Source organism: Perognathus longimembris, chromosome 18, assembly GCF_023159225.1.
Source record: "Perognathus longimembris pacificus isolate PPM17 chromosome 18, ASM2315922v1, whole genome shotgun sequence".
NCBI classification, from domain to species: domain Eukaryota; kingdom Metazoa; phylum Chordata; class Mammalia; order Rodentia; family Heteromyidae; genus Perognathus; species Perognathus longimembris.
The window spans coordinates 260,730-274,481 of NC_063178.1; the positions used below are offsets into that span (position 1 = coordinate 260,730).

Below are 13,752 nucleotides of genomic sequence, written 5' to 3' on the forward strand. Positions count from 1 at the left end.
GGGGGCGGGGAGACGTATGCCGATGACGTCAAGACGTCAGTGCCCCGCACGAGGCGCCTTGCCAAGCCAGGAGGCGTGGCCCAAGAGGGAGCGAGTGAGCGCACAGCGCACAGCGATGACGTCAAGCGCAGCGCCTGGCTTGAAAGGGAGCGGGAGGGCGCACAGCGATGACACGATGTGCGACGCCGGGCCGCGGGGCGTAGTTGGGATCAAATGAGCGTGCTGTGGTGCTGGAGGCTCAGCTTCCTGCGGAGCGATCCCCAGGAGGTTTGTAGTCTGGAGTCTGGGACGGGAGGCCGGGGGGCTTCGGGGTCGCTGGGACAGGAGGCCGGGGGTGGGGGCCTCGAGGTCTCTGGGACGGGAGGCCGGGGAGGGAGGCCAGAGTTGGGGGGGGGTCTCTGGAACGGGAGGCCGGAGGGGGAGGGGTCCCGGCGTCTCTGGGATGGGAAACGAAGATGGTGCCCTTCACTGCGGGACGGAGCGGCAGGCAGGCGCGCTCCTCGACGTCACTACTATTTGAGCCGCGTCCGCGCCTCTTCAGGGCACTCTTCACTCTGCAGATCCTCATCTCCAGCCCGCCTGCTGTCCTTCCTTTCTTTTTATTTTTTTTGGCCAGTCCTGGGCCTTGGACTCAGGGCCTGAGCACTGTCCCTGGCTTCTTTTTTGCTCAAGGCTAGCACTCTGCCACTTGAGCCACAGCGCCACTTCTGGCCGTTTTCTGTATATGTGGTGCTGGGGAATCGAACCCAGGGCCTCATGCATACGAGGCAAGCTCTCTCGCCACTAGGCCATATCCCCAGCCCAAGTCCTTCCTTTCTTGGACTTGCGTGTGGCCCCACTCCTCAGGCCGTGAAAGGCCCAATCGAGGTTGCCCGCGGGGCCTCTGCCTTAATCCCAGTCCTAGCAGCGGGGCCGCGCCCAAACCCGTGCCTCTTGTGGGGGTTCTTGGGGTAGGGCTCGTTTTACCTCTGCCCCGCCTTTCTCTAGCCCTCCACAATGCCGGATGAACCCAGGCAAACCCGATGGTTGACCACTGTCCATCTGTTACTTGCTAAGCTCCTTGGTGAATCCTTTGTGAACTAAGTCTGGCTGACTTTTCTATCCCTAAGTTTCCACTCGTTTGTACTAGCTCTTCCTGTTGGCCCATAGGTGTTTACCTCGTACTTCAAACTTTAGTTCAGCGCTGTCTTCTTACTGCCTTCCACAGAATGGGTGATTTTTATCCTCTGCTCCTGCATGAACATAATTGTATCTTAAGTATCTACTTTTGTCTTGACAAAAGAAAGCTTAGATTCTCTGTAGGCTCACTACATCTTCGTTGAGATAAAAACAGGACTGTTGAACTGTTCAATAAATGGATTCCAGGAATTAGAAACATGTTTGGAGGGAGAGAGCAACAAGAGGGGGTACACACGGAGGGAAGAAGGATGAGCAAATACAGTCATTATATTCGATGTATATTGTATAAAAAATGAACTTTGGAACTTGAGTGTAGGGATAGGATGGGGGAATGATGGAAGGGGTGATGCATTGTACTCATAACCTAACTCAAGGAATTGAAACTTCTTTGTATAACTAATAAGTAAACCCTTAAAAAGCAGTGATGGGGCTGGGAATATGGCCTAGTGGTATAGTGCTTGCCTTGTATACATGAAGTCCTGTGTTCAAGCCCCAGGACTGGCAAAAACAAACAACAACAAAAAAGCAGTGATATCTCATGGTTGAGATAACCAGCGTTGTAAATACCTGTGGCTCCCAAGGAGCTGGAATTGTAGACTATGGTGACTGGCCTTGCACATGCTTTTTTCTTTTTTCTTTTTTCTTTGCCAGTCCTGGGGTCTGGACTCGGGACCTGAGCACTGTCCCTGGCTTCTTTTTGCTCAAGGCTAGCACTCTACCTCTTAAGCCACAGTGCCACTTCTGACCTTTTCTATATATGTGGTGCTTAGGAATCGAACCCAGGGCTTCATGTATATGAGGCAAGCACTCTTGCCACTAGGCCATATTCCCAGCCCCTGCACATGCTTTTTAAACTTAGCAATTTTGCCTTTAGAAATTTATCTAAAAACAAGCTATAGATTTTAACAAAGATACTATTACTTAGTAAAGCCACAGGATGTATAAATGACCAACAGGAGATTTACAGTATTTCCACTTAACATAAAAAAGAACACATGTGGATGTGTGTATTGGATGATTTAAATGATGCAGGATGCCTGGGCAATTTATCCTTTTATTTACATAAATTTTACACACAGTACTTGGGGCTACTCAGGTTGCAGTGTGATCACAGTTTGAAGCCAGCTCAGGCAGTAAAGTCCTGAGATTCATCTCCAATTTACCACCAGAAAGCTCAGGTGGAGCTGTGGGCTCGTGGTAGAGCACTACCCCTGAGCAAAAAAGCTCAGAGACAGTGCCCAGACCCTGATTTCCAGCCACAAGAAAGAGCCAGAATTATGTCTTGCAGATGCATTCCATTTTCAGGGCATTAAATCTAATTTCCATCTAATTGCCATTGAACTTTTTAAAGATGACTGAGTTTCAGTGTTTAGAACTCTTTTTTTTTTTTTTTTTTTTTTTGGCCAGTCCTGGGCCTTGGACTCAGGGCCTGAGCACTGTCCCTAGCTTCTTCCCGCTCAAGGCTAGCACTCTGCCACTTGAGCCACAGCGCCCCTTCTGGCCATTTTGCTGTATATGTGGTGCTGGGGAATCGAACCTAGGGCCTCGTGTATCCAAGGCAGGCTCTCTTGCCACTAGGCTATATCCCCAGCCCCTAGAACTCTTTAGAGCAGGAGATTAATTCACCAGATTTGCTTGCATAAAAGAGCAGATGCTCCACTCTGGTTGTAGAGCAGTAGCATCCAGAGACAACTCCTACATGGGTGAGTGTAGCTGTGTTCAGTATGATTCCACTAGGCACTGAAATTTCATGTATTAATCCTGAAATGTTCTTTTGGTATTTTTCAGTCATTTAAAACTGTGACACCCTCCTAGGCCAATACAAAAACAGCAAGTCAGCCAGCTGACCTGCGCCAGGCTTGGGAGGGAGGCATCACCAGCAAAGAACAAATATAATCTAATAAAGTGGGAGATGTTCAGTAAATGTTGATTGCTTGAATCCAACAATATCCCAAAGTACAAATGGTATTCAATTACGCCCTTCCTTTTTATGCTTACTATCTTGTGACACCTTGGTTTTAATTTTTATTAGCCTTGGCACTTTACAGAGTAAAATGCATTTCTGCAAATGGAGCCCTATTTCATAAGAGCATGCTACAAAGGTTCAGCCTACAATAGTCTATCTCATGGATATTTCATAGGAGCCTATCAAGGTCCAAAGTAGGGTGAGACCCTACACATGAAAGCCAGCTTGGGAAGGGCACAACAAAATACATCAGTTTCAGGTTTAGATGTTCTACTTTGCTTATTGTCTAAATTGGTTACATACCCTTCATTGGCTCTCTATATATGTAGGCTAAGAGGTCTCAGCTTCATCACAGAACTAAAGCATACCTGATGTGGCCCAGTATCTTCTCTCACCACTCTACCTGAAACTGTACATACCCTCAATGCTCATTAGTTCACAACTTGCCTGTGCTTATTTCCTCCTCTGTAAAATGAGACAATTCACAGGACTGTCAGAGCAGCAATAACATGCAAGCACTCAAACAAAATAGGGCCAAAATAGTGCTAGCCCATTTATTCACAATAGCCAAGAAATGGAAACAGCCCAGATGCCCCACTACAAGTGAATGGATCAAAAAAATGTGGTACCTGAATACAGTGGAATTCTACACAGCTATTAGAAATGATAAAAAAAATAATTGCATTTGTAGGGAAATGGATAGAACTAGAACAAATCATGTTGAGAAAGACAAGCCAAGAATAGAGAGACAAATAGTGCATGGTCTCCCTGACATGCAGGTATTAGAGTTAAATAATAGAGACATGACAAAGAAAACAGGACCCAAGATACCAATTCACAGCAAGACCACAAAAGGTCTTGGGAGAAAGGCACCAAAAAGTAAAACCCAAACACTACTTCATATGTACCTAAAATAATATCCAGACTGAATTCCAAAGATAAGGAAGCAAAGGACCTCCTCCTAAATAGCGTTATAGTATTTAGAGGACCCTGTATTCTTTACTTCACATATGGTGTATACATGTGCACATCTGAGGGAAGCTGGAAGGCACAGAATGCGTGGAAAGCAGGTGAAAAAAAATACAGTAGAGGGGCCCCAAAAGTTGCAATGGACATTGATGAAAGCAAACTCAGCAACTCAAGAGGGGAGGGGTGGGGAGGAATGAGAGAAAGAAGGAACAGATTACAGTAAGCAAAAGGAAAGAAATGTACATATCACTCAGCCTGGAAGGAATTGTTTTATTGATAATATAAGCATAGTAGACTAGAACAACAATGTCCATCATTGGGAAGGTTAAAAAAATGAAGGGGCTAACAAGTATGACAAAAATGTATTCACTACCTTAAGTATGTAACTATAACCCCTCTGTACATCATCTTGAGAATAAAAAAGTAAAAAACCAGTGCTAGGTATAGCACCTATGCAGTATTTGGCTATTTTCTTGTTACTAATTTTGCTTCTCTCCTCCCCCACCCCCTTCCAAACTGGAAGCTCTTGAGGGGCAGACTCCTGAGTCCTGTCATCAGTTCCTGGTCCTCAGTAAGAGGTAGAAAGGTGGCTGCTCAAGTGAAACAACTAGACAAAATACATACAGTAGGGGCTGGGAATGTGGCTTAGTGGTAGAGCGCTTGCCTAGCATGCATGAAGCCCTGGGTTCTAATCCTCAGCACCACATACACATAAAAAGCCACAAATGGCACTGTGGCTAAAGAGGTAGAGTGCTAGTTGAGCAAAAAGAAGCCAGGGACAGTGCTCTGGCCCTGAGTCCCAAGCCCTAGGCCTGACCAAAAAAATTTTTTTTAAATAGCCAACATGCAGGGACACTATCTCCCATAAGGAAGAAAGTTTGTAGCTATGATCACTACTCACTTTTCTCTATTTGTAATGTTAGATGTTTCTTTATTCCTGAATCTCCATAGCTTGTAAGAAGGGACAGCCACAAATGAAGTTCATTGTAAATTTTAATCTGATAAAAATGTCTGACACAAATGAAGACATTAGAAAACAAAATATAGTGATCAAATTCAATTTTTATATACTTCTGTGGAACAAAGGGTTTCCCCTCAGACTTTACCTAGCTGTATTTTGTTTGCCTTCCAAAAACCACACTATAACAACAAAACTATATAAATCCAGGTGCCAATGGATTATGCCTATAATCTTAGCTATTCGGGAGGCTGAGATTTGAGGACTGCAGTTCAAAGCCAGCCCAGACAGGAAAGTCTGTAAGACTCATATTTCCACCCAACCACTAAAAAGCCCGAAGTGAAATTGTGGCTCAAGTGGTAGAGCACAAGCTTCAAGTTCTCAGGACCTGAGTTCAAGCCCAGTACACACACACGTTCTTAAAATGCTTGCCACAGATGTGGTATTTACTAACTCAACATTACACATTAGACAACAGTGGCTCACACCTATAACTGTACCCAGGAGGCTGAAACTTGAAGGGTGGAGGTTCAGAGCCCAGCCCAGGCAGAAAACTCCTTGATATTACACCTCCAATTAATCAGTAAAATGCCAGACCAGAGGAGTACACCTCCAATTAATCAGTAAAATGCCAGACAAGAGGAGTGGCTCAAGATGTAGATAACTGGCATGACTGATTAAGCTGAGTAAGAGCACAAGCCCTGAGTTCAACCCCTAGTACAGGTACAGAGACACACACACACACAATCACACCCACTCATCCGCTGAATCCATTTAACACATTAATACATTCCCTCATGTAGAATGAAATGTAAAACTCCATGAGTTCCATGAAATCGTAATTTTTTCCAGTGTAGTCAGGGCCAGGGGAAACTAAGGGCATGGCACAGGCGTCAACCTAAGTCTCCCTAAGGCTCTGGCATCATCAGTATAGGAGAAATGCTGTTCTGGAGGCAACAGCAAATCTGCAGCACTCAGACCTTTATGAAGTGTGAAGTAGAAGCTAATGGTAGGTTTCTATTGTCTTTTTTTAGGTCAGAGCCACAGTCTTAAGGTTCCTTGTAGTCTGTGGCATAGTAAGGGCATAGCTATCTTCCAGTGTCTTAAGGCTGAAAATTGGCCCTTGTATTCAGATACAGCCTAATGAAATTTCAAAAAAAATTTATAAAAACTAGTCCAATTCATCTGGGAATTACAGTTTTTAAGCAGAATTCAGTATACATGCCTCAGGCAACTTTGAAAATTTCATTTTTATCCATCTTTCTTGATAATACTTGTTCATTTATGCCTTGTTTCCCAAAAGTAGTCATAGAAACAAATACGTGAATAAAGGAAACAGCAGCTTTCCCATTCAAAGGGTGGAGATTCTTCCCTTTGTAAACGCAGGCTGAAATACAGGGAACTGTACTAAATATTTAAACTTGGCCACAGCCCTGAGGAACACATGTGCCTGAACTTGCAACTCTGAAGACACTGGACACAAACAGGGCAGACAGCCCTTTCTCCATCTGACCAATTCACTGTTGCTGTTATGTTAGATGGGTTCCTGTTGTGAGCTTCTCAGGATGCAATCCAGGTTTACATCTTTCTTTCTCATTACTTTGCTAGAAAAATTAGGCCCTAGGTAAGGTGAGCCACATGATAGGTAAGCCAGCCTAAAATAACTAGACTTTTATTTATAATTCCTTTTTAAAAGTTGCTGTCCTTGGGGCTGGGGATATGGCCTAGTGGCAAGAGTGCCTGCCTCATATACATGAGGCCCTGGGTTCGATTCCCCAGCACCACATATACAGAAAATGGCCAGAAGGGGCGCTGTGGCTCAGGTGGCAGAGTGCTAGCCTTGAGCAAAAAGAAGCCAGGGACAGTGCTCAGGCCCTGAGTCCAAGGCCCAGGACTGGCCAAAAAAAAAAAAAAAAAAAATTAAAAAAGTTGCTGTCCAACAATAGCTCGAATCTATTACAGCAAAGATAAGAAAATGAGGTGCCATGATGTATTAATTTAAATGTGCCAAGATAAAACTACAAGGCCTGAAAATTACTTCAGTGCTATAGACACTTACAAAGTTAGAATTATTAAAACTAAAATTAAAAATATGTCTTAAAGACAGTATATTTTGAAACAATATTTTACATTCTTTGGAAAAATAGGCATGTTTCTCAGATTTCATACAATCTCTAAGATATATATATATATATATATATATATATGTATACAATACACACACACATATCTTTAAGTTAGAGTCTTGCTCTGGCAGCCCAGCCTGGCCTCAAACTGCAAGCCCCCTGGAATGACAGGCATGTGCACCCCAGGCCTGACTTAAGCTGCTTCTTTACACTGATATAGAACTCTGCTTGTTCATTAGTTTTCTGTAAATTCCGTCTGGCTTTGAAAGAAGTTCTTCATGCTTCCCACATTCAGTGATTTTTCCTTGGTTGAGAACAGCAACAAGGTTAGCATTCTTAATGGTGGATAGGCGATGGGCGATGATTAGCACGGTTCTTCCCTCCATCAGTCGATCCAGAGCTTCCTGGACCAAGTACTCATTCTCAGCATCCAATGCACTATGATGGACAGGGTCACACGTGAAAAGAAGCAAAGATGTCAGTGTTGTGCATACCATCCGCTCACAGGCCTTCTCGTCTGCACTGAGTGGCCCTTCATCAGCAGTGTCTCCTCTGAGTGAAATTCCACTGCTGGACCTATGGATGCTGTGAAAAGGCAGCATGGAGCGCTTTCGTCTATATATTTATGCTAAAATTGAGCCAGGAAGGCTCTTCACATGAGTGCTGACTACTGCCTAATCTGGAACCACCACAAGTAGGCCTGAACCTGAGCTAGAAACCCCTCATGACCTGGCTGCCACTGCCTGACTGTCACTAGTAACATTCAGGGGAAAACATTTTCTACTGTACCACGTTGAAGGACAGATTACAGTTCTGGTAAAGGGAGAGCTTGCTTAGAATAACTGCAAGCATTATTGAGACATCCTCTAACAGCCACACACATGGTAAAGATTCCCTCTGACTGGCCACACACATCACTGACTGTACATCATGGAGGCACCTCTAACATGCTCACACAGACATGTCAGTGGAATGTCCTCACTGAGGGGCCTCTAACACGCTCACACAAATGTGTCAGTGGAACTTCCCTACCTGGTTGCTTCATCCAGGAGTAGAATTTTTGGATTCTGAAGGAGGAGAAAAAAGAAATGACCTTATTTGAGATACATAAATTGCAATAAGCAATGACATTCTGACACATGGTACCAAATTGCTGAGCCTGGCAAATACTGTGCTGTGTTAAAGAAGCCCAGTACAAGGGGCCATATCTGGGCGGCATCTGCATGAAATGTCTGGAGCAGGCAAGTCATGGGCAAAGGGCAGAAGGGCCTGGGACTGACAGGTGGAATAAGAGAGGAGCAGCCCTGCCTGGGTGCCCCAGAGCACATGGTATGAGAGATGCACCACAGAGACCACAGTCCACTGGGAAACATGTGGATGAGGAAAGCATAGCATGTGAATTATAGCTCAGTTCTAACAAAGAAAAACACAAATTCTTGCATACCTGGGACAAGCACATGGTAGAAGTGTTGGAGACAATTTCAGTCATTAGCAAAAAGAAGCTAAGGGACAGAGCTCAGGCTCTGAGTTCAAGCTCCAGGACTAGCACCAAAAAAGAATTGCTGAGTCCTTCAAATATGCATTGCCAGATTAGACAAATATGCACATACGTGGCACTGTTTTGATGGTATGAGTTAATAGTCTATATGTTTCTTGATAAAAGGTCCATATGTCAAAACTTTCCTCCCTCTGATTACAACCCTACAACAACATAGGGCTCTCAATACCCAGGATATACTCATTAAATGGGGACAGTAGGTCTTCAGTGGAACTCCACTCCTGCTTTATCTTTGACCAGATTGCCATCCATATGCCATCCTTTACCTCTTCCCACAAGAACCCTTACGGGTTCCAGGGGGAGGGGGGAGGAGGGGGAAAAATGAGGGAGAAGGTAACAAGTAGAACAAGAAATATACTTACTGCCTTTCATATGAATCTGTAACCCCTCTGTACCATACTTTGACAATAAAGAAAAAAAAATTACAGGTTCCCAGTTAAAAACATCAGCTGGATTGCTTCAGGCTTACCTTAAGCAGAGCACGGGCAATTGCGATCCTCTGTTTCTGTCCGCCTGACAAAAATAAAGCAAAGTTAAAAAGAAAACAAAACACTCTGGGATAGGCTTTACTGATAGGAGAGGCTTTTCTGATAAGATGCAATAATTCAATGACAGTTTCTTCTAGCTAGTGATGGGTGGCTTATGAATGGCAGAAGAGAAACATTACAAACTTTTTTACCATCAATCTCAAAATTAATAATTATTATGGTAGCTAACATTTATTGAGACTTCCCATACACCAGGGATTTTGTAAACGCATTTTTGTGTGTGTTTGGGGTTCTGGGGGGTGTGCACTAGAGATTGAACCTAGGTCCTTGTGCATGCCAGACAAGGATTCTACCACTGAGCTACATCCCAAGCTTGACCAAGTAAATATACATACTACATTTTTCAATCTTTAAAAAAAATGCCTTAAGGCAGACCCTATGACTCCAATTTTACAGATGGAACAGTGAAGTACAAGGCAGCATGTCCCAGATTACCTAGCTAGTAATAAGTAGCACAGCATGACCCAGAAACTGAAAAGTTATGCACCTGAGGTAAGTTATGCACCACCTAACAGAATGTCCAGGGTGAGGGAAGGAGTCACGTGAGGAGACTTCGGGGGTTCTGCACAGCACAAGAAGTGTCTGGGAGCCAGGGGCTCCAGGCAAGGCTGGGATGCTCACTTCCAGTGCTTCATGTGGCCACTTTGGTTCTCATTCCCTCCTTTCCCATGGTGCCCTCTTCTCCAGCCTGGGAGCACTCCCTCATATGCACACACAAAGCTGGAGGCCACACTATTCCCTTCTCTTAACCTCAACTTCCACTCACAACAAGGGAATGAGTGGAGTGTGAAGATGCAGAGCTGTGGCCTGCAAGTTCTTCAGTTCTCTTCATTTCCCACTCTCTCCCTCCAGAGACTCTAGGCCAGGGGCACTTGGAAGTGCCAAAGGCTCACGCTTCCTCAACTGGAAATCCAATCCCACTGTTTGTGAGAAGAGCATTTCTGTTTGCTTGTAGAATATCCCTACAACAACCAGCTATTCACAGTGAACATGGAGGTGCTGCTGGACACTGCCTCACATAGGCATCATCACTAGGACGATGCAAAGAAGCCTTTCTCCTGATCTTGCAGTGCACACACCGGGTGCAAAGAGGCACCTGGCCACCTTTTTTTTTTTTTTTTAATCTGTTTCATTTTCTATAGTCCTCTAGAGTTTCTGGATGTGAGAAAAATGCCTGCTGGGTCAGAGGCAATTTTGGAAATAATTTTAGGTAGAAAAGAAGGTGTTGTGCACATCACAGGAGATGTCAGAACATGATGAAGTTACTTTCCATGCTGGATGAAAACTGTATCCATAGGGAATGACAGACTTTGGAAATGTGTGGAGAGCTCCCTGGAATAAAACCCTTTGGAGACACAGCAGGAACAAGCATTCACCTGACAAAAACAGGCAAAACAAAACAACGCACCGGAGAGGAGCACGCCCTTCTCCCCAACCACAGTGTGGAAGCCCTGTGGGAAGCTCCGGATGAAGGAGGCTGCATTGGCCACTTCCGCCACCCTTTCCACCTGCTCGACTGTGACAGAAGAAGGGTTAGCTGCACCATAGGCGATGTTCTCAGCAATGGAGCAGGAAAACAACACTGGCTCCTACAAGGTGGAGATAAAACAAGCTTGTCACAAACTCCAGGGCCAATTTCAAGCAATCATGGTATGTGCAGAATTTGGACTGAGAATGGGGCTCTTTGCTGGGCTGTGTCTTCCTACATCAGCTTACCCAAGAGCTGCCTAAACATTCCTATTTTACTATGACCAGGGCTGATCTGGCCATCTATATTCCTCACCATGCCTGGGAGAAGGAGACGCCACAGAAGAACCCTGAAGGAACTGGCCCATGTAAGAACCTCAAACCCCTGGGTCCTCCTTTAGAATTCCAAAACCCTGGAGGGCTCAAGTCCAGATGCCTGCCTTCTACCAAGAATCAGCTTCCACCTACTACTTCCCGAGACATACACAAGTCAGGTGGGACTAACCATGAAATTCTGAAAGAACATGGAAAAGGACAAGCAAACAGTGTCCACTTGCTGACGTCCAGCCAGGTCCTTTCAGTGTACTACCAATGTAGGAGAGAACACTTGTCAGAGGCAGGTGAGATACAATGTGCCTGCTAAGCCTACCATGTGATAACCTGGCTATGACAAAGTTTCCCTGTCCCCTATAATTTCATGAGAATGGCATCATCAAAAGGATGGCTGGAAACAGGTGGCTCACTCATAATCCTAGCTACTCTGGAGGCTGAGACCTGAGGACCAGAGTTTGAAGTCAGCCTGAGCAGAACAAATCCTTAAGACCCTTAATATCCAATTATCCAGCAAAAGAAAAAGCCAGAAATGGGGGTGTGACTCAAATGGTAAAGTGCAAACCTTGAGCAAAAATGTTATGGAAGATATCCCTGACCCTGAGTCTGAGCCCCAGTATTGGCAGGAGAGAGACAGAAGCAGAGTAAGGGAGGGGGAGGGAAGAAAGAGAGGAGAAGGGGAAGAGGGGGAAAGAGAAAGAGGTGGGAGAAAAAGGAGAGGGGGGAGAGAGGAGGAGAGAGACAGACACAGAAAGAGGACAAAGAAAAGAGAGGGGGAGGGAGGGAGGGGGAAAGGGGGAGAGAGAGAGAAAGGAGAGAGAGAGAGAGCACTCCCCCCCATGGCAGTAAGGTTCTGCTTTGAAATCTGCATCTTCTTTGCAAGGTGCCCTAGCTCCCAAGTGACGTCTGCTTGCTGTCCCTGAGGCCATCGTGTGGGGTAGGAGCAGGAGCTGTGGCCAGTGCTGGACACAGAGATCAGAGAAGGGTGAGGGAGATCTATTTTCTTTACATACATTCAACTATCTGTGTTGCAAAGGAACACCAGTTCCACTTTGGGAAAAACGCCAGTGATTTAACTGGTAATGTGCTGACCATCCTCAAAAAATGGAAAATGAGGCTGGGAATATGGCCTAGTGGCAAGAGTGCTTGACTCGTATACGTGAAGCCCTGGGTTCAATTCCCCAGCACCACATATATAGAAAATGGCCAGAAGTGGCGCTGTGGCTCAAGTGGCAGAGAGCTAGCCTTGAGTAAAAAGAAGCCAGGGACAGTGCTCAGGCCCTGAGTCCACGCCCCAGGACTGGCAACGAAAACAAAACAAATAAACAAAAAATGGAAAATGACTTATGTAAGAAAAGCTTACCACATCTGATAAACTTCATCCCTCTCAATTGAAAAGTGTGAGGATCAAGAAAAATCCAAATAGGGCCGGGAGCATGACTAAAGTAGTAGTACACCTGCCTAGCAAGGACAGAGCTCTGAATTAAAACCTCAGCACTAACAAAACAAACAAACAAGCAAAAGAAAGTAGCTTGAAGGGAAGGTGAGATGAAGATGGAATCCTCTCCTGTTACCTGGCTTACTGTCCCAATCTTGGATCTCAGCCAGACTGGGTTTAGCTGGCGGATATCATGGCCATCAAGACTGACTGTTCCTGTGGAGGGAAGAAAAGGTCACTCACTGTCTGGGTCAGTGACTCAAGTGAACACAGAAAGGCCCAAGGGAGGCAATTCCAAGCACTTGGTTTCAAAGACTGAAAATATCAGGGCTGGGGATGTGGCTCAGTGGTAAAGTACCTGCCTAACATGTGAAGCCCTGGATTTGAGATCCTAGGTTCAAGCCAGAAGAAAGAGAAAGAATGAGAAGGGCAGGAACTAAGGGAGGCAGGAGTGGAAAAGGGAAAGAGGGAAAGAGATCTTTCTCCAAATCTCCAAGTGGACTCTAAGGCCAATATGTTGTTACTTTAAGAGCTAAGAGGGACCTCTGAATGGTTTGGCTCTACTCTGGGTAAGATGTTAAAAAAACCTTGTTACAGTCTTAAAGATAGCATAATCCGTTAAACACAAACCAAGAAGAGAAAAATCCATTAAGAAAATCTTCTCAGTTCAGAAGTGTCAAGTGCTGTCTCCCAGGCTCCTATACTGAGCACCTGGACAGAGAACAGCATTTGAGTCGAGTCAAGTCCAATCCAATCAGCTGTGCTGCGCAGGAGCTGCTGCACAACACACTGGTACCTTCTCTTGGCTGCTGAGCACTCTGAGCACAGCTGGGCACTGCTGAGCATGGACGGGCACTCTGAGCACAGCTGGGCATTGTGGAACACAGCTGGGCATTGCTGAGCACGGACGGGCACTCTTGTGGGACACAACTGGGCATTGCTGAGCACGGGTGGGCACTCTGGGCACAGTTGGACATTGCTGAGTACAGATGGGCACGCTGGGCACAGCTGGGCATTGCTGAGCAAGGACAGGCACTCTGGGCAGAGCTGGGCTTTGCTGAGCATGGATGGGCACTCTGGGCACAACCTTGCCACCCTCCTCCCAGCAGGGAAACACCTATGGAGGAGCTGTGAACATGCAAGAGAAGAGGCAGAGTTCTAGACTTGAAGAGGCAGGATTTAAGCCACACAAAGCTCCCCAAAAATCCATGAA

General features: G+C 45.5%; 1 protein-coding gene across 4 annotated transcripts in view; it reads right to left on the reverse strand.

Moving 5' to 3' along the window:
• Nucleotides 1-7,303: 7,303 nt before the first annotated feature.
• Nucleotides 7,304-13,752, reverse strand: part of Abcb10 (ATP binding cassette subfamily B member 10) — a 33,844-nt gene continuing 27,395 nt past the window's right edge. For all 4 annotated transcript variants that reach the window (XM_048367841.1, XM_048367840.1, XM_048367839.1 and 1 more), the window contains 5 exons: nt 12,676-12,755; nt 10,713-10,893; nt 9,226-9,269; nt 8,231-8,265; nt 7,304-7,636 (listed from right to left, as the gene is read on the reverse strand). In XM_048367841.1, coding sequence (XP_048223798.1) covers nt 7,405-7,636; nt 8,231-8,265; nt 9,226-9,269; nt 10,713-10,893; nt 12,676-12,755 — 572 coding nt within the window. In that variant the 3' untranslated portion in view covers nt 7,304-7,404. The remainder of the gene's footprint in view (nt 7,637-8,230; nt 8,266-9,225; nt 9,270-10,712; nt 10,894-12,675; nt 12,756-13,752) is intronic.